At 41.2% G+C, this 20,911-nt stretch overlaps 1 protein-coding gene across 1 annotated transcript in view; it reads right to left on the minus strand.

Moving 5' to 3' along the window:
- The window catches only part of dhrs11a (dehydrogenase/reductase 11a), a 230,531-nt gene that overhangs the window by 25,461 nt on the left and 184,159 nt on the right, over positions 1 to 20,911 (minus strand). Inside the window, exons 5-6 of the mRNA XM_028806970.2 lie at positions 12,432 to 12,524; positions 12,117 to 12,182 (exon numbers count right to left, since the gene is read on the minus strand). Coding sequence (XP_028662803.1) covers positions 12,117 to 12,182; positions 12,432 to 12,524 — 159 coding nt within the window. The remainder of the gene's footprint in view (positions 1 to 12,116; positions 12,183 to 12,431; positions 12,525 to 20,911) is intronic.

Here is a 20,911-nt window from a genome sequence, read left to right on the forward strand (position 1 = left end):
TTCGGGGAGGAACGATCTTCTCAGTCTGTCAGTGGAGCAGGACAGTTACAGCAGTCTGTCGCTGAAGCTGTTCTTCTGTCTGGAGATGACACTGTTTAGTGGATGCAGTGGATTCTCCATAATTTATAGGAGCCTGCTTAGCGCCTGTCGCTCTGCCACAGATGTTAAACTGTCCAGCTCCATGCCAACAATACAGCCTGCCTTCCTCACCAGTTTGTCCAGGTGTGAGGCGTTTTTCTTCTTAATGCTGCCTTCCCAGCACACCACCGCGTAGAAGAGGGCGCTCGCCACAACCGTCTGATAGAACATCTGCAGCATCTTATTGCAGATGTTGAAGGACGCCAGCCTTCTAAGGAAGTATAACCGGCTCTGTCCTTTCTTACACAGAGCATCAGTATTGGCAGGCCAGTCTAATTTATCATCCAGCTGCACTCCCAGGTATTTATAGGTCTGCACCATCTGCACACAGTCACCTCTGATGATCACAGGGTCCATGAGGGGTCTGGGCCTCCTAAAATCCACCACCAGCTCCTTGGTTTTGCTGGTGTTCAGGTGTAAGTGGTTTAAGTCACACCATTTAACAAAGTCCTTGATGAGGTTCCTATACTCCTACTCCTGCCCACTCCTGATGCAGCCCACGATAGCAGTGTCGTCAGCGAACTTCTGCACGTGGCAGGACTCCGAGTTGTATTGGAAGTCCGATGTATATAGGCTGAATAGGACTGGAGAAAGTACAGTCCCCTGTGGCGCTCCTGTGTTGCTGACCACAATGTCAGACGTGCAGTTCCCAAGACACACATACTGAGGTCTGTCTTTAAGATAGTCCACGATCCATGCCACCAGGTATGAATCTACTCCCATCTCTGTCAGCTTGTCCCTAAGGAGCAGAGGTTGGATTGTGTTGAAGGCGCTAGAGAAGTCTAGAAACATAATTCTTACAGCACCACTGCCTCTGTCCAAGTGGGAGAGGGATCGGTGTAGCATATAGATGATGGCATCCTCCGCTCCCACTTTCTCCTGATATGCAAACTGCAGAGGGTCGAGGGCGTGTTGAACCTGTGGCCTCAGGTGGTGAAGCAGCAGCCTCTCCATGGTCTTCTTCACATGTGATGTTAGAGCAACAGGCCGGAAGTCATTCAGCTCACTAGGATGTGAAACCTTTGGGACTGGGGTGATGCAAAATGTTTCCAAAGCCTCGGGACTCTCCCCTGTTCCAGGCTCAGATTGAAGATGCGCTGTAGAGGACCCCCCAGCTCCGATGCACAGACCTTCAGCAGTCGTGGCGATACTCCATCTGTACCTGCTGCTTTGCTGGCACGAAGTCTCCTCAGCTCTCTGCTCACCTGAGCTGTTGTAATTATGGGTGGGGATGTCTCTCCTATGCTGGTATCAGCAGAAGGATGTGTGGAGGGTGCAGTACGCCGAGGTGAGAGTGGGTTAGGGAGGTCAAACCTGTTAAAGAAGTTGTTCATTTGGTTTGCTCTCTTCACGTCTCTCTCGATGGTGGCACCCCGCTTCGAGCTGCAGCCAGTGATGATTTTCATCCCATCCCACACTTCCTTCATGCTGTTATTCTGCAACTTCTGCTCCAGCTTTCTCCTGTACTGCTCCTTCGCCGGCCCTGAGCTGGACTTGGAGTTCCTTCTGCACGCGCTTGAGCTCATGCTGATCACCGCCTTTACAAGCCCTTTTCTTCTGGTTCAAAAGGCCCTCGATGTCACTTGTAATCAATGGCTTGTTGTTAGCATAGCAGCATACAGTTCTTACTGGAACTACAATGTCCATACAGAAGTTGATGTAGTCAGTAGTGCAGTCAACAACCTCTTCAATGTTCTCACTATGTGATCCCTGCAGGATATCCCAGTCTGTAGTTCCAAAGGATTCTCTCAGAGCCTTCTCCGCCTCCGGGGACCACTTCCTGAATGAGTGTGTGGTTGTAGGTAGGACCCTCACTCTTGGTTTGTAGTGAGGCTGAAGCAGAACCAGGTTATGATCTGCTTTCCCAAGCGCAGGCAGCGGGGTGGTGCTGTATGCGTCTTTAACGTTTGCATACAGTAAATCAATAGTCTTAATTCCCAGGGTGTTACAGTCCACATACTGGGAGAAGGCAGGTAATGCTTTGTCCAGTGTCACATGGTTAAAGTCTCCAGCAATTAGCACAAGCGCCTCAGGGTGCTGCGTTTGTAACTTAGCAACAGCAGAATGGATGATGTCACTTGCTGTCTCCATGTCCGCCCGAGGAGGGATGTACACAATAACAACAATGATGTGTCCAAACTCTCTGGGCAACTAATAGGGACGCAAACTTACGGCCAACAGTTCGATGTCCCTGCAGCAAGTGGAGACTTTGACGTTAACATGTCCAGAGTTACACCACCGTGTATTAACATAGAAAGCGAGTCCTCCTCCTTTGTGCTTCCCGCAGGTACTTGCATCTCTGTCCGCTCTAACTGTGCTAAACCCGGGTAGCTCCACGTTAGCATCTGGGATGATGGTAGTTAGCCACATTTCGCAAAAGCACAACAAACTGCATTCTCTGTAGGTTCTGACATTTTTCACCAGCGCAGCCAGTTCATCGATCTTATTTGAGATTGAGTTCACATTTCCCAGAATCACAGAAGGCACCGAAGGCTTAAAACGCCACTTTCTCACAAGCCACTTCATTTTTAGCTTAGTGCCGGCTCTGCTGCCATGATACCGCCTTCTTACCTCGTCGGGTAAATAGGGAACCACACCGGCACTGGCATTTGCTCTCAGCGCTCGAAGTTGAGTACTTGAATAGACGAGTCTCGGCGTGTAAAAATCCATGCCCACATTGTAAAAGTAAAAGTGTGTCCAGGGAACGAATCCACATAAAATTAAGTGATAGGAGTGATCAATAAAAAAAGAGAAAAATAAAAGTAGAAAAAAAAAGTTGTACACGGAGCTGCTGAAAAGGCTGCCACTCGCAGTCATGAGCTTCTCTCTCAATATATACAGTATATGCCCTATACATTTTTGTACATATTGTTTTATACAGCACACAATGCAAATATTTCCCAATTTTTTTGATACCTGCATAAAGTGTACTGTACTTCACAATTGACATTACTAGTCAGCAGCTTTGAATTTGGATTAAGTTTTTATAGATTATGAATGAATATTAGGCCATGTTCACATTTTCCTGTGGTAGTTCAGTGTCTACATAATGCAGGGGATCCAATAAAGTCAATTATATTCTATGGCCCAGTTTTAATCACTGCAGAGGAACCATGCACTGTGCATTTATTATAAAAAAGTGATAGATTGTGTATTTTCTGACTGTTCACAAGGAGAGGGGTCCCATTGAAATTAAAGCAGGAAGCTGTAGACTGCATAGCACAGAAAGCATAGCACTTGCCACTCTCAAGCAAAGGCCTCTTTCTGTTTGGCATTTCCAGAAGGCCAAGCTATGCATAAGGACATTCCTAGGTGCTCTGGAGGAAAGATCCAGTGCTGTAAGTCTATGCTGTCTGCCAAGGCTACAGCTCTCACCCCTGAATCCTCCCCTTAAAAAGACAAGCAATGTAATGAGGTTACATACTTCAACACTGGAAGACTGATTTATGTGACCACATGTGGTCAAATATATATGCACATTCTCTGATAGTATATGTGCCCATTATTGTGTCTTTTTCTTTTGCATCTTCAGGATTGCCACTGCCCTAATTGCCACCAAAATTGACAAAGCAGGTTTTGTAATTGCACAACACTTACTCCCTAGCATGCTTCACACAGCTCAACCATAGTACAAAATAATTAGTAGATACAAACACATTAATCCACCTTAGGACAAAATAACAGAAACGCTTAACACTATAACATCAATAATTTAATAAAAAGTGTGGTCACCTTTTGTTTGCATAGGCACTTCAGTCTATGCCATCTTACAAATCCTGCATTATGCATATCTGGACACTAAATCAATGTAAAAAGGAAAAGCCTCCATTTCTTTGAGGGAAGAAGAGGAAGAAATCAACTTCAGAACTTGCATACTGAAACTTCCAATAAAAGTTCAATGATGTTTATATCTGGTGATTAGGGAGACCATGGAATGCATTCAAGTCCATTCTGGTGTAAACACTCTTGAATTAGTTTTACAATTATATAAGGGACCTTATTATGCTGGAATTCTGGAATATTATAAGACAACAATGATTTCATAATACACTGCACCTGGTACTGTAAAATGTCCTTTATATAACCATTAAGAACAATCAGCAGACCAAATGACTCCACAAGGGAACTGCCCATATACTTACAGCACCTCTAAAACAAGCTCAATACAATGTCTTTGATTTGATCGTCTCAATCACCCTCGAAACCAGTCTTCAGCTGCTTACCTGAGCCACGTAACAAACTGTTGATTATTCTCACCTTGCTTTTGTGTCAGCTGGTAGAAAGCTTGCCTTACAAAAGCTGTGTTCACATGGGACACAAAATAATGTATAAATCAGCTAGTGTGCTGTTTTTCGAAAGAAGAAAATATATCCTGCACATCCAGACCTGCATGGTGCAAAAGTAATACTCTTCTCTGTTGTTTTGTCGTTTCCAATAAATTTTCTGTTAAAAATTAGTTCTTTGCCATCCACCAACAACTCAAATGCTGTTAGCCATTAGTGATGAATGAATTCCATGGTGTTCGCTTTGCCTTGAATTCTGAAAAATCACGGAAGTATTCACGCGAATATCACCAAACTTGTTAAAATTCATTTATGGCAATGGGGAACTAAATAAACTAGATTTGACAGGACCATAATGGTGCAATCATCTTTAAAGTGTCCCCAAGGGCTAGGGAAACGTTTGCCAACTATACTGGACTGATTGTGGACAAAAAGATGACCAGAACTGTGCGGCAGCAGTGCCAACCAATGCACCACCATGCCTCAGTAAGATCAAAAAAGAAACGACGTAATCAGAGATGCGCAATCACATATTTTGTCAAAACAAAGACGAAATGCTGAAATTGTAGTAAAAAATCTGAAAAAATACATAGATCTTTTAAAGACAGAAAATTCAAAGTGGAATGTCATGATTGAATCTGTGGGCTCGTTCTGTTTTTTGAAGTCGCACTGAAGGTTCTCCAAACTGTCTGTGCTGATGCTTTGCACTTTTTATTCTGTCAAAAATATAGAAACATCTTGTAAATAGTAAAACATTTTTCATTATTATTATTATTTCATAGAGTGTTCTCTGTTTTGGGGCATATCAGGTTCCTTTAAGGTTTGTTTTCCTTCTCGCCACACCATGCATGTGGTTATTTTTTATTCTTGTGTAGGGCGTGCGCCTCCTCATATATAGACATTGAACTTGAAGAGCGACCTGCACATTTAGTTACAAGAACAGATAACTCCTCCCACAGAGTCTGTAATGCAAATGAACAGCATTATATATCTGGGGGCTGACTCCAAATTCTTAAAGCTGAAAGATGCTCTTAAGTGTTGGACAAGAACAACTTCCAGGAGTGCCTTAGAAGTTACTTTCAGGTTCAGGACTGGGTTTGGAACCCCTGGGGACGTAGACCTAGCATCCCAAGTTATTCCTGCTATTACAAACTGTAATTCTTCATTAAAAGGCCAGCAAAACCTTAGATAACCTTCCCGTTATAATGAGTACCATGGTGTAACTAAAAAGCTCTTCTTTTGCAACTATATTTCCAGTTTCCCACTGTCCTATGCCAATTCCTATAATAATAATAATTCTTTACATTTATATAATGCTTTTCTCACAACTCAAAGTGCTTTGCAAGCTTTGTGCAGGGAGGACCCAGGCTGCAAACCCTTGATCTCCTTACTGAGAGGCAACAGCACTACCGCTGTGCCATATATATATATATACAGATGGCCTGGCGCCCTGCCTGGCTGTAATGCTAATATTGTGGAAGGACCAGGGAAAGAGCGTTGTCAGGGCATTATCTCCCCATGGGCACTAGAGGACAGCCCCCCAGGGTTGCTGTGGCACCACAGATTCCCTCAAGGAATGCTGGGAGCTGGACTTTGCGACAGCCCTGTAAGGTTCCGTGGATGCTGACAGGGTGCTGCAGAAGCTGCAAAGCCCTGCTTTGGGCTTTCACCACACCTGGGAATGATTCCAGATCTCGCTAACGAACCACCTGGAGCATTCCCAGGTGCAGATTAAAAGGAGCCGCCTGCCTTCATTCCAGAAAATAGGCAAAGAAAGTTCTGTGTGTGCACTCATTGTACTGTGCTGCTTGTGGGAAGTGTTGGGGCAGCCTTCCAACTTATGAATAAAAGTGTGTTGTACTTGAAACTTGTGCCTGTCTGTGTCAGGTTTGGGCAGCTGGTGCTCCCCTGCAGGCCACAATTTAATACACACAAACACACATACACATACATTCAATTGCTATTTGTCTGTCCTTCTCCACTTTGAGCCCATCTGGAAGTACACCAAACACAGCTGTTAATGGATTAGGAGGTATTGTGACACCAAGGCTGTATGAGAGGCATTTAAAAATTTTTGTCCAAAATTATGTTAATTTGGTGCACGCCCAAAACATGTGGCCCAGTAAGGCTGGAACTTGATTGCAACGTTTGGAGTGCGGATCTTGCCCAGGAAACATTTTGGATAATTTTAAACGAGAAAGATGCGCTCGATATATAATTTTAAGCTGAATAATTGCATGCTTTGCGCATATGGAGCTTGAGTGAATTCTGTGCATTGTTACCTTCCATTTCTTTTCTGAGATGCCAAGTTATACTGTTCCCTGCTTTTATAATGTTCCTTGCATCACACACTGACAACAGGCGTTTATAGCACAATCTCAATAGGCTCGTTATTTCCATGGCGCTATGCTGTGGCGCTGTAAACCTGCAGTTGCCTCAGTAATGGAAAGGGCACCCCTCCACGAACGCGGCAACTGTGTTTTGGCGTGTTGTTCCGTTATTGGGAGGGGGGTGTCCCAAAAGGTTCAGAAATCTCAAAATATATACAGGTGCTGGTCATAAAATTAGAATATCATGACAAAGTTGATTTATTTCAGTAATTCCATTCAAAAAGTGAAACTTGTATATTAGATTCATTAATTACACACAAACTGATGTATTTCAAATGTTTATTTCTTTTAATGTTGATGATTATAACTGACAACTAATGAAAGTCCCAAATTCAGTATCGCGGAAAATTAGAATATCAATTAAGACCAATGCAAAAAAAGGATTTTTAGAAATGTTGGCCAACTGAAAGGTATGAACATGAAAAGTATGAGCATGTACAGCACTCAATATTTAGTTGGGGCTCCTTTGGCCTGGATTACTGCAGCAATGCGGCGTGGCATGGAGTCGATCAGTCTGTGGCACTGCACAGGTGTTATGAGAGCCCATGTTGCTCTGATAGTGGCCTTCAGCTCTTCTGAATTGTTGGGTCTGGCGTATTGCATCTTCCTCTTCACAATACCCCATAGATTTTCTATGGGGTTAAGGTCAGGAGAGTTGGCTGGCCAATCAAGAACAGGGATACCATGGTCTTTAAACCAGGTACAGGTAGATTTGGCACTGTGTGCAGGTGCCAGGTCCTGTTGGAAAATGAAATCTGCATCTCCATAAAGTTCGTCAGCAGCAGGAAGCATGAAGTGCTCTAAAACTTCCTGGTAGACGGCTGCGTTGACCTTGGACCTCAGAAAACACAATGGACCAACACCAGCAGATGACATGGCACCCCAAACCATCACTGACTGTGGAAACTTTACACTGGACATCACGCAACGTGGATTCTGTGCCTCTCCTCTCTTCCTCCAGACTCTGGGACCTTGATTTCCAAAGGAAATGCAAAATTTACTTTCATCAGAGAACATAACTTTGGACCACTCAGCAGCAGTCCAGTCCTTTTTGTCTTTAGCCCAGGCGAGACGCTTCTGATGCTGTCTCTTGTTCAAGAGTGGCTTGACACAAGGAATGCGACAGCTGAAACCCATGTCTTGCATACGCCTGTGCGTGGTGGTTCTTGAAGCACTGACTCCAGCTGCAGTCCACTCTTTCTGAATCTCCCCCACATTTTTGAATGGGTTTTGTTTCACAATCCTCTCCAGGGTGCGGTTATCCCTATTGCTTGTACACTTTTTTCTACCACATCTTGTCCTTCCCTTCACCTCTCTATTAATGTGCTTGGACACAGAGCTCTGTGAACAGCCAGCCTCTTTAGCAATGACCTTTTGTGTCTTGCCCTCCTTGTGCAAGGTGTCAATGGTCGTCTTTTGGACAACTGTCAAGTCAGCAGTCTTCCCCATGATTGTGTAGCCTACAGAACTAGACTGAGAGACCATTTAAAGGCTTTTGCAGGTGTTTTGAGTTAATTAGCTGATTAGAGTGTGGCACCAGGTGTCTTCAATATTGAACCTTTTCACAATATTCTAATTTTCCGCAATACTGAATTTGGGACTTTCATTAGTTGTCAGTTATAATCATCAACATTAAAATAAATAAACATTTGAAATACATCAGTCTGTGTGTAATGAATGAATTTAATATACAAGTTTCACTTTTTGAATGGAATTACTGAAATAAATCAACTTTGTCATGATATTCTAATTTTATGACCAGCACCTGTATACTGTGTTCTCTTGTAAAACATGAAAGCTTTTCACTGGTCAGAATTGAGACTTTTTTTATTTTGTATTACCTTTTCTATTTATTTGGAATTGACCAAAGAATTTAGTTGTGCATTTGTTTGTGTTCTCCTGTCACACCTAAAGCTTTTCATTGGTCAAAAAATAAAAATAATTAAGATTTTATTTTATTATATACTAGGGGGCTCCACCCCCTGCTCACTTTGCTTGCTCACCCTGGGTTTGTTATACTGGATATACAATTTAAAGAGATTGTTATTTTCATGGGAATTGTTACATATGCATTATTTTTACTTTTACTTTAAAACTTTTGTAAAAACAATACTGTACTTGTCCTTTATTTCCGGCCCTGGGCATGGTTAAATCTCTTTCTCGCAGGACGTATAATGCTGCTTGCATTGTGAAGGGGGGATGGGTGAACGCACGCTAAGGAGAAGTGGTTGGATCATCTGCAGGCTTGTTACTGCTGCTGACGATCTGCGTATTCTACTTGTCGCGCTGCGCGTCGATCATTCAAAAGCCTGTACAGCAGCTGTCCTTTTGCTACTTCGCGTCTCTTCCACTCGCGTTGTGAAGGGGAGGTTTAAGACAAGCTAAGAAGAAGTGGTCAGATCATCTGTTTGAGGTGCTGCGCGTCGATCATTTAAAAGCCTGTATAGCAGCTGTCCTTTTGCCACTTTCGTGTCTCTGCTGCTCACATTGTGAAGGGGGGTGGGGTGGGGGTTGTTGGGTTGCCTGAATGCATGATAAGGAGTAGCAGTCGGATCACCTGCTGGCTTGCTGCTGCTGGTGAGCTGCGTGTGCTGCTTGTCGTTGTTTTAAGAGCTGGGAGCACATGAAGCATGTCTGCCAAAAGCATTCCAACAACTGCTAGGTTAGATCTCAGTGAACTTGTTTTAACGTTGTCTCATTGCCTTGTCTCGCGTGACATTCAAAGTGTCTCTCGTGGGACGTCAAATTGTCTACCGAGAAGATCACGTCTCGTATCCCTAGTCTCCCTTCCAAGGTTTTTTTTTTTATAATAGAGAGATACCTATTTTATTTATTGTATATACTCACGTATAAATCGGGTCTTGAAACCTGAAAAATTGAACATAAAATCAGACCCCGACTTATACGCCCGTTCAAAAAAGTGACACCTATTTATTTATTTATTTTTTACATGTTCTTGCCTCCTCCAATCTTACATCAGTTTCCCAGACGCATCGAATTTTGTTGCAGCAGCACAGTTACCAATTTTCTTTCGCTACTTCAACAACGTTTACCATAGATACTCGCGTATAAGTCGAAAAATTTATGCCTTAAAATTCATTCAAAAAAACAGGGTTGACTTATCCGCGGGGCAACACAATTGTCCATAGAATTTGGGTAATGACATTGTACACTCAACGCTTCACGGTGTTAAGTCACCGGCCATCTGCCGTTTCCCATGGTCTTTGAAATAATTATAAGCAAGCAATACTATTGCTAATTAGCAAGTTTTTGTCTAATTTCATTAAATAATTCTTTAAACTGTGAAATACTTGAATTTGAGCATTAGCTTTTGGAGGTTTTGGATAACAAACATACCATTAGCTGCCACGTGCAACCAGATTTGGAATCAAAAGAACCAAGGCAACGCACACTATCAATGCGATGCAAGCGCAGCCTGCGATTCAAAAAATTTCTCTGCCTACCTGTTTGTCTCGTCTGACAGTAGCTGAAAAGCAGCATCAGGAGAGAGCAGCCTGAAGTAGTCCAGCAGCGGGTGATCTGTCGTGTCCAACAGCAAGCCATGCTGTCTTGTGAAGTCCGGTAGCCAGTTCGGCTCCCACGGATCAATGTCTGGGTATACCTCCAACGCGAACCTTGCCGTAAGGTGCATCGGCTGCGCGAATGCGTTCAGCTGGCAGCCGATCAGCTGGCGCGGCATCGTCTGGTGTCCGATCAGCTGATGCCGGCTTCTCACTCTCTTGCTCGATTCCTGATCACTGTCAATAAAATCCGATTCTGAAAAATCAGAGTCCGACTTAGCGATAATGTGCAAAATAACGTCTGCCGAGTGTTTTCTTTTCTGCACTCGCTTCGCTCCCTTGTGACATATCGATGCCATCTTGCCTTTGTTTACATTTCACAACTCACGCACACACAAAGATTAGTTGCCAGGTCAACGAGTCTAGCATTTCTCCAAGCACAGAGGGAATGCCTGTGACGTGACAGTGAGTTTTGTCGCCATTAACAGCTGATTGTCGCCCTCTATCTCTGATAGCTGTCAAGTTTTACCCTCTACTTATACGCGGGTCATAACAAATTTCGTAATTTTCGGCTTAAAAATACACTCGACTTATCTGCGAGATCGACTAATACGTGAGTATCTACAGTAATTTAAAACCAGCTTCATATTTTCTTCTGATTCGAATGCTCCATCGTAGATAAGGGATGCTCTTACGATAAAGGTGTATGAGGGTGTGAGGTACAGAAAACACAAATCAGTGCAAACATTGCTTCGGAATAGTTCAGGTATTACTGTGTGGTCACGTAGGCACAATAGAAAGAGAGAGAGAGAGGTTAGGAGCCCACATAGAAAAAAAAGGCAGTGTGCTCTCTCAGGTGGGCATTAGCATATCATAATCTCTTGGACCAATAGCGTGAGTTTTTCGCATTCGACTTATACGACCAACATTATAAAATACCAGAAATTATACGATAAAATCAAGTCTCAACTTATCCGTGAATTACAGTGGTATAATGTTCTACAGTACATTTGTCATGTTCAGCTTCTGACAGAAAATAAATAATATTTAAACCAAAATTAATCTTATGATACTTTCACATCTCACTTAGGCGTCAAAAAGAAATATTTTAGCTTGAGAGAAATAGTGATTTGATTTAAATAGTGATATATATCAATATCAACTGATATGATATTGCCCAGCCCTAATTGCATATGTAAGAAAGAATGTCTTATCAATTGACCCTTATTATTCTAATGGTTTAGTTTCTGGTTTGTTACTTTTACTTCTGCCACTTGAATAAATTCTAAAGTCATCACTATGCTATGGTGCTTTTTTACATTTAAATTCAGTTATAACCTAATAGTTTAGGAAGGGCCATGTATTGTCAGATAGTCATTTCTGTATTTTATGGTGCAAACATTAAAATTACACACTTAGGAGAAAACTCTTTTTCAGTAAGTAGTAGTCATTCTTTTCTATCTGCAAATACAAAAAAATTAAAAACATCACTGTATAGGATGCAGGGTAGTTTGGAGTATTGCAATGCTATGGTCATAGCATTTTCAAGCCACTATGTTCAGCCAGCAGTTAATTCACTATTGTGCCACAAGTATCAATACTGGAACTATGAAGTACAGCAATATTACTGCTTTACTTGAGTCTCTGCAGTCTTCTAGTTAAGTTTATGGACAATTTCAAAACTGTTTTCAACTACCACACATTTGTGTTACTGGCAAATATTCCTATTAAACTATCACTCAGGAAACGGGTACCTCTGAAAGAGCTACAATGTTGCTGCTTACCTGCACATGTGGAGGGGCGCTAAGGACGTAGGTAACAGCAATGGCTATATCTTCAGCCTTTAAACACTTGAAGAAAACAAAAAAAGAACATTTCTGTCAGAGGTGGATATTTTTATTAATGAAACTAATAATGCTACTTATGAGCAATGAAAACATTTACTTTCAGTGCATATTATTTTTAGAGTTTTATTTTACTTAACAGTCTAGGTTTGAAATGTTTCTATGCATTTCCAAAGAAAGGAAATGGACATATACAAACATGTACCATTTCATGAGACAGCCATCAGAATTGGCCTTGATTTTTGCATTTCATACCTTCAGGCTTTCATAAGTAGCAGCTGCTTTTTCTGGATCATTTTTGTGCAGACGAAAAGCAAATTCTGTTTCCACCAGATCAGGAGATATAGCCTGAAAAAATAAACAGAATAAAGATGAATCCATCAAGACATTAAAACTTTACATCTTACTGAATACACTTTACAAGTCACTTGGAAAGAAATGTGTATATTTTAATCATTATCAGAGCAACTGGTATTTTATTTTACTTCTTTGTACACCAATGAAATACACTTTCAAAAATATGTCATTTCTTTATTTTACTTTTGTAAAAAAAAATAGTAATCAGGGTTAAAAAAAAGATATATCTTTAAAAAAGAACAGAGGCCAAAAGGCAAACATAATGCATAAATATATATATATACATTTTTTAACACAGCCCATAAACATCACCTTCAAGTCAACAGATACCATAAATTAAAATTACAATCCCCGCTTGGAATGGTGTACACGCCGTGCATCTGACTGAAATAGTGAGTGTATTTGTCTGCAGCACAATACTATGATTACATTTGGCTTTTGATTTATAAAAGTAATCATTGCAGGACTGCCAACAGTCCTTGGTTGAATACAATATAAGTAAAGCTGAATGCACATGTTGCTTTGGATTTTACACTAAATGCAACCTTATCTGCAGCTCCATTCGGCTTCAGTTATATTTATTTATTTAAATGCGTAAGATCTCTGACAATCCCTTATCCATTTGTAACATCTAAAACATTACATTACTATGTTATAACATGCTATTCTCAGGACAGAACGACTGTATTTTCTCTTCACTTTCCAAACCTATACTTTGCTATAACACTGTCTGGAAAATAGTTAAACTGTAAAAGGAAAAGTAATATCTAACTACAGTTTAGGGACAGAGTGGGACTTTATTAGAAGTGTGCTGTCATTCTTACTAAAGCTGCACACAAGGCATGTTCTAAAGCAATAGGAGGTCAGTAGCTTCCACACTACAGGGACATTCATCATACAAGGGTCTGGTATTTTATTATTAGTTTGTGGTACCACATACACAAAATTCTACTCTTATTTATTTTTATTTATTTATTTATAAATGGGAAACATTGATGCTATATTGAAAGGTTATTTTTCTGAAGCATGATTCAACAAGAAACAATTGTGTAATAAACAATTAATCAATGACATAAATTACATCAACTCTGAAAAATTGTTAGCAATGAATTATGTGATTAATCAGTTTGTCTAGTTACATCATCAACATATGAAAGAGGGAAAACACACTTCAATAAATGTTGAAGGCTGGAGTGTAGGAGCATTTTATTTTGATGTTTTATAAGAAGATCATTTACTGAATTAATGCAGCACTGGAACAAAACTGATATGTGAAAACCTTAGAAGAAAACAAGTCAGATCCATGCCAGAGGAAAAAAATGGTTCAGCGTGGTAAATTAGTACTGCTAGTGGTAAAATCAAGGCCAAAAGATTAAACAGAGTCCAGCACAGATCTGATTTTTAAGAACAGTATCAGCTGTGTAACGACAATAAAACTGCAACCAAATCATGGCTAACAAGCAAATGTTAACTCCACAACCTGAAATATCCACAGCCATACACCCCATATACCCTTTATAATACTGTATTCACAGAACATATCAGGAAATGAGCATGTACAACCATTTCCAGTTTGTATTGTATTGAAAATAACGATATAAATTACCAAGAAACATATTTAAAGGTGCAAGGCAGAAGCAACGTTTCCTAAACACCTTGTAAGTAGCTAATATTCTTCATCTACCTTCCTTTAGGTGAGGGAGTGTTAACAGAATTTTCCAACCTTCTTCATTAGGATGGAAATGCGGGTGGCTTCCTGACTCCTGGAAGTATTATAATTCCGTTTCATTGACTGACTGTTGTTAGTATTATACTGTATTACTATCTCTAATCATTGGGAGATATGCACTATGGATACATGACAACAAATCTGAACTTGAGCATGACTAGGATTCCTATCTCCCATTCACAGAGAAATAAGGAAATAAAGTGTTGGTATATATAAAACACATTATTGTATTTTTATTTCCCGCTGTTCAGAAAACTGAAATATTTGACACTTGAGAAAGTCTTGCGCAAACCGGAGTAAAAATGTTAGTGTGACATTAGCTCTAGATTACTACTTGAGAGTTTCTCTTTGAGAATCAGCTTATCAGTTCATTGCTTTCAAATAATATAGCAAAGCAAAAATGTGAAACTCTTCTGAAAATTTACAGGCTTATTCATTTTCTGCATTACGATATCCAAATACAGAATTATTCCCAACTGCTCACACCAATTGCAAATGTAAAATATGTACTGTCATTTTTTTTCTGTCACAAATCTCCACTTTTGTGAGCTCTGAGGTTATATTACTTCAAAATATTAACAAATACACTGTCAGTCTGATCAAGCTGTTGTAATTCAAAGGAATTTCTTAAACATTTATTACAGGTGCTGGTCATAAAATTAGAATATCATGACAAAGTTGATTTATTTCAGTAATTCCATTCAAAAAGTGAAACTTGTATATTAAATTCATTCATTACACACAGACTGATGTATTTCAAATGTTTTTCTTTTAATGTTGATGATTATAACTGACAACTAATGAAAGTCCCAAATTCAGTATCGCGGAAAATTAGAATATTGTGAAAAGGTTCAATATTGAAGACACCTGGTGCCACACTCTAATCAGCTAATTAACTCAAAACACCTGCAAAAGCCTTTAAATGGTCTCTCAGTCTAGTTCTGTAGGCTACACAATCATGGGGAAGACTGCTGACTTGACAGTTGTTCAAAAGACGACCATTAACACCTTGCACAAGGAGGGCAAGACACAAAAGGTCATTGCTAAAGAGGCTGGCTGTTCACAGAGCTCTGTGTCCAAGCACATTAATAGAGAGGCGAAGGGAAGGACAAGATGTGGTAGAAAAAAGTGTACAAGCAATAGGGATAACCGCACCCTGGAGAGGATTGTGAAACAAAACCCATTCAAAAATGTGGGGGAGATTCACAAAGAGTGGACTACAGCTGGAGTCAGTGCTTCAAGAACCACCACGCACAGATGTATGCAAGACATGGGTTTCAGCTGTCGCATTCCTTGTGTCAAGCCACTCTTGAACAAGAGACAACGTCAGAAGCGTCTCGCCTGGGCTAAAGACAAAAAGGACTGGACTGCTGCTGAATGGTCCAAAGTTATGTTCTCTGATGAAAGTAAATTTCGCATTTCCTTTGGAAATCAAGGTCCCAGAGTCTGGAGGAAGAGAGGAGAGGCAAAGAATCCACGTGCGTGAGGTCCAGTTTAAAGTTTCCACAGTCAGTGATGGTTTGGGGTGCCATGTCATCTGCTGGTGTTGGTCCATTGTGTTTTCTGAGGTCCAAGGTCAACGCAGCTGTCTACCAGGAAGTTTTAGAGCACTTCATGCTTCCTGCTGCTGACGAACTTTATGGAGATGCAGATTTCATTTTCCAACAGGACCTGGCACCTGCACACAGTGCCAAAGCTACCAGTACCTGGTTTAAGGACCATGGTATCCCTGTTCTTGATTGGCCAGCAAACTCGCCTGACCTTAACCCCATAGAAAATCTATGGGGTATTGTGAAGAGGAAGATGCAATACGCCAGACCCAACAATTCAGAAGAGCTGAAGGCCACTATCAGAGCAACATGGGCTCTCATAACACCTGTGCAGTGCCACAGACTGATCGTCTCCATGCCACGCCGCATTGCTGCAGTAATCCAGGCCAAAGGAGCCCCAACTAAATATTGAGTGCTGTACATGCTCATACTTTTCATGTTCATACCTTTCAGTTGGCCAACATTTCTAAAAATCCTTTTTTTTGCATTGGTCTTAGTTGATATTCTAATTTTCCGCGATACTGAATTTGGGACTTTCATTAGTTGTCAGTTATAATCATCAACATTAAAAGAAATAAACATTTGAAATACATCAGTCTGTGTGTAATGAATGAATCTAATATACAAGTTTCACTTTTTGAATAGAATTACTGAAATAAATCAACTTTGTCATGATATTCTAATTTTATGACCAGCACCTGTAGTATCAGTCAGTGAATAACTTTGTAGAGAACTGTACTGTATGTAGCCTTCTTAGTGTTATGTTTACCCCCAGAAAAACAATCAATAACAAGAAAAAATGTTACGTATAACAGAAACATGTAAACACCAAAACCTCAACATAAATACAGTAGAAAAGGTCTGTCAAGTGTCTATTGCTGTGCCGATGCATATTTAGTACATGACTTCTGTGTAATATGTTTTGAAATAGTCACCAACGCTCGGTTCGACATTGTCATTGGGACAATAGAATTGTGTTTCTTTCCATATTTTCCTTATAATATTTTTTCTGTTGCTTTCGCATGTAAGGATAGAACATTAGTGTCTGACCTGATGCTGCTTATTGTGTTATTGCAGGCTACCATAGCGCAAGGCTTAGTGACTGCAATATTTTCCCTGACACAAACAATGACAGTTGCTCCATTATGAACAGTGCAGATGGGGTTAACATCTTTCTTGTCCTTTAATTTCATTGTAATCATTTTGCCTTTTTATCACTAGCTCCCTGCTATCAGCATCAGCTAAATCTGAGTTCATTTTCTTCTCCAGCACAGAACCCTTATTGGCAATTTGAGTGTGGCCTGAAACAAAAAGCTGAAACTATCCAGCTACACATATCATAAGAGTAGAGAACAGTCCATAATATTCCACTGAATAAAACCTAGCTAAAGGATGGTGAGGTGCATAAGGGAATACCATACATAACTGGTGAGGGGACGCTGGCGCACGCATGTTGTTGCCGCTCCTCCCTGTAAACAACACTTTTCGCAAAATTCGCCTAATTCTACACTTTCTTAAGTTTGTTTTTTTATTTCTTTTATTGTACGTATAGTTCGTGGATACAGCTGACTCGAATTGTATGGATTTGGCTTATATTTACAGATTTTATGGACTCTACTTTGACTGGGAACAGCTGAGTCTGTGGATCACGGGACGAGAACCTTCAAGCATTTGTTTGTGCCTGGCAATCTAGGACCTCGGAATGATCTGTCTCCGTGATTATTTTAAATTCGCTTTGCTGATCTGCTCCCGTTTCATCTTACAGTACTCTACGACTGGGAACTGATCTGATGTTCATATTAACCTGGCTTGGCTCCGGGGTGATTACGCCTGAAATTACCAAGCGTTACTGTTTGTGGCTGTGTATTGGAACCTCCAACTCCTGCTACGCTTTCTGCTGATTGTTATGGCTGCTCACCTACGCTACCACACCCGCCTGTCCTACCCTACCGGTTCCACTGTGCTGTGCTGCTTCTCCACTGCTATTCAGCTAAGTATTACTCCGCATCATGCTAAAATACTCTCATGACAAACTCCTTCTTATTAAACAGTTTGTCCAGAGCAAATGGTCTGACTGCAACATCCTAAAGGACGCCGGTATTTTGCAGCGCCCAAAATATATACATCGCGGGTCAGGTCGCCGCCACCGCCGGGCTGCGAATGAAAAGACCACCGGCAGCATTTGCTCAGGAATACGCCGTCCTTCTCATGACCCTGGAAATAGAATTGTCAGTGTGCCAAATTTGCATTATGTGGAAATAAACCCTGATTGCGGCTCTGTGCAGAAAGAAGCCTCATTATGTAATATTGCACTGTTTAACTCGAGGTCGCTTAATGGCAAAGCATTGGTGTTGTCAGAACTCATCACTGACACCAAACTTGATATTCTGTGTCTAACGGAGACTTGGCAAAAACCAAACGAATTTGCGTGTCTCACAGAGGCGACTCCAATTGGTTTCACTTTCCACTCAGAGCCTCGCAGCTCAGGACAAGGCGGCGGGCTTGCAGTAATTATCAGAGAAGACTTAAACGTTAAAAGAATCCCAATTGACTGCCCATTGTCTTTTGAGTGCCTGGCTCTTAAACTAATAACGGAATCAGGTCCTGTCTCACTCATTGTTCTTTATCGTCCCCCAAAATACAATGCATCCTTCTTATCCGATCTGATTGAACTTTTGACCCACCTAAGCTCTTACTCTCAGAGAATTATCCTTCTTGGTGATTTCAACATCCATATTGACACCCCCACATCTAAACTGAGAAATGAATTCCTGTCCTTACTGGACTGTTTTGACTTGACACAACATGTTGATTTTCCAACCCATTCTGGCGGTCATATATTGGACCTGATCTGCACTTCTGGACTATCTGTTGCCAACATTTACAGCACTGATTTGGGACTCTCTGACCATAAAGCAGTATTTTTCACTGTCTCATTACCTCTCCCACCTCTTACCTGTAAACGACAAATTTCTTACAGAAACCTTAAAAATATCTGTCCCTCTATCCTTTCTGGATCCATTTCTGATCTTTTACTGTCTGCACCTATTCCACCAACACTAGATAGTTTTGTTGACCATTATAACACAGCCCTTCACTCAGCATTAGATAAAACAGCTCCTTTAAAACATAAGGAGGTTTCCTTTAAGCGCTCAGCTCCTTGGTATAACTCAGAATTGCGATCTATGAAAGCAGCTGGCCGACGCCTTGAGAGAATTTCACGTAAGACTGGCCTCACCGTGCACATCCAGGCTTTCTCTGACCACCAAAGAGCTTACAGAGAAGCACTAACTTCTGCCAAGAACACCCATTATGGCAGAATAATAGAAAGTGGCCATGATAACCCAAGGGTTTTGTTCTCTGTAGTTAATAAACTACTCGAACCCGCATCTAGTCCAGCTACCTCTTCTACTGAAGTCTGTGAGGAATTCCTCCACTTTTTCCGTAACAAAATTAAAGATCTAAATAATTCAACTACTGCGGTGGGTTGGCACCCTGCCCGGGATTGTTTCCTGCCTTGTGCCCTGTGTGGGCTGGGATTGGCTCCAGCAGACCCCCGTGACCCTGTGTTTGGATTCAGCGGGTTGGAAAATGGATGGATGGATGGATAATTCAACTAACATAAATACATCATCTGTTTATATCTCTCCCTGTTTTCCCACTCCATCCAGCTCCTTCTCTAAGTTCTCACCAGTCACATCTGCGTTTGTTAATAACCTGCTTTGTAAGATGAGGCCAACTACTTGTGTACTAGACCCCATCCCCACCACACTACTTAAATCCTGCCTTCATGCCATAATCCCGACTGTTACAACAATAATAAACTAATCCCTTGACACTGGCTCTGTGCCGCTCACTTTTAAAATTGCTTCTGTAACCCCAATGTTAAAAAAGTTTGGCCTTGATGCTGACAATCTTAACAATTTCCGGCCTATTTTCCACTTACCTTTCCTGTCAAAAGTTCTCGAGCGTGTTGTAGCTTCCCAACTCACCAATTACCTAACCTCTAATAATTTGATGGAACCCTTTCAGTCTGGTTTCAGGGCGCGGCACAGCTGTGAAACTGCTCTGCTACGGGTAACCAATGATTTGCTTATGGCAGCAGACTCTGGACAAACTAGCATATTAATTCTGTTAGACCTCAGTGCAGCATTTGACACTGTTAGACATGACATCCTACTGTCCAGAATGGAGAACATGCTGGGTATCTCTGGCACTGCCCTCCAGTGGTTCAAGTCCTATCTGACTGATAGGCAAGAGTTTGTTAGTGTTGGCAACAGCAGATCCAGCTCAGCGCCAGTCACACAAGGAGTCCCTCAGGGCTCTGTCCTCGGTCCTCTGCTTTTCTGTATTTATATGCTTCCCCTTGGCCATATTATCCGTAGTTATGGATTGGGTTATCATTTTTATGCAGATGATACTCAGCTCTACTTCAATGTTAAAAGTGGAACTTCATCAGAGCTTTCTCAGCTCACAACCTGCCTTAGTGAAATTAAAACCTGGATGGAGCAGCACTCTTTAAAATTAAATTGCAATAAAACTGAACTCCTGCAAATTGGGACTAAAATGCAACTTAATAAAATGAGCTCCTTCCCAGTCCATCTTGGCAGTGATCTCATCAGACCTGCCTCTACTGTAAAAAATCTTGGTGTCATTTTTGATTCCTCCCTCACTTATTCCGCCCACATAAATCACATTAAGAAACTTTCTTACTTTCACCTCCGTAACATATCCCGTGTTCGCTCCTTCCTCTCCTTCTCTAATGCTGAGAAACTTGTCCATGCTTTTATCACATCCCGCATCGATTATTGTAATTCCCTACTGGCAGGTGCCCCTTCTAATCTTATATCACAGCTCCAGCTTATTCAAAACTCAGCTGCAAGAGTCCTTACTCGAACCAGCAGCAGCGAGCACATCACACCCATCCTGCTCCGTCTTCACTGGCTCCCTGTGTCCTACAGAATCGAATATAAAATCCTACTAATAACCTACAAAGCTTTAAATAACCTCGCACCAAACTACATCAGTGACCTTCTAGATAGATAGATAGATAGATAGATAGATAGATAGATAGATAGATAGATAGATAGATAGATAGA

This window comes from Erpetoichthys calabaricus, chromosome 8 (assembly GCF_900747795.2).
Source record: "Erpetoichthys calabaricus chromosome 8, fErpCal1.3, whole genome shotgun sequence".
Classification (NCBI taxonomy): domain Eukaryota; kingdom Metazoa; phylum Chordata; class Cladistia; order Polypteriformes; family Polypteridae; genus Erpetoichthys; species Erpetoichthys calabaricus.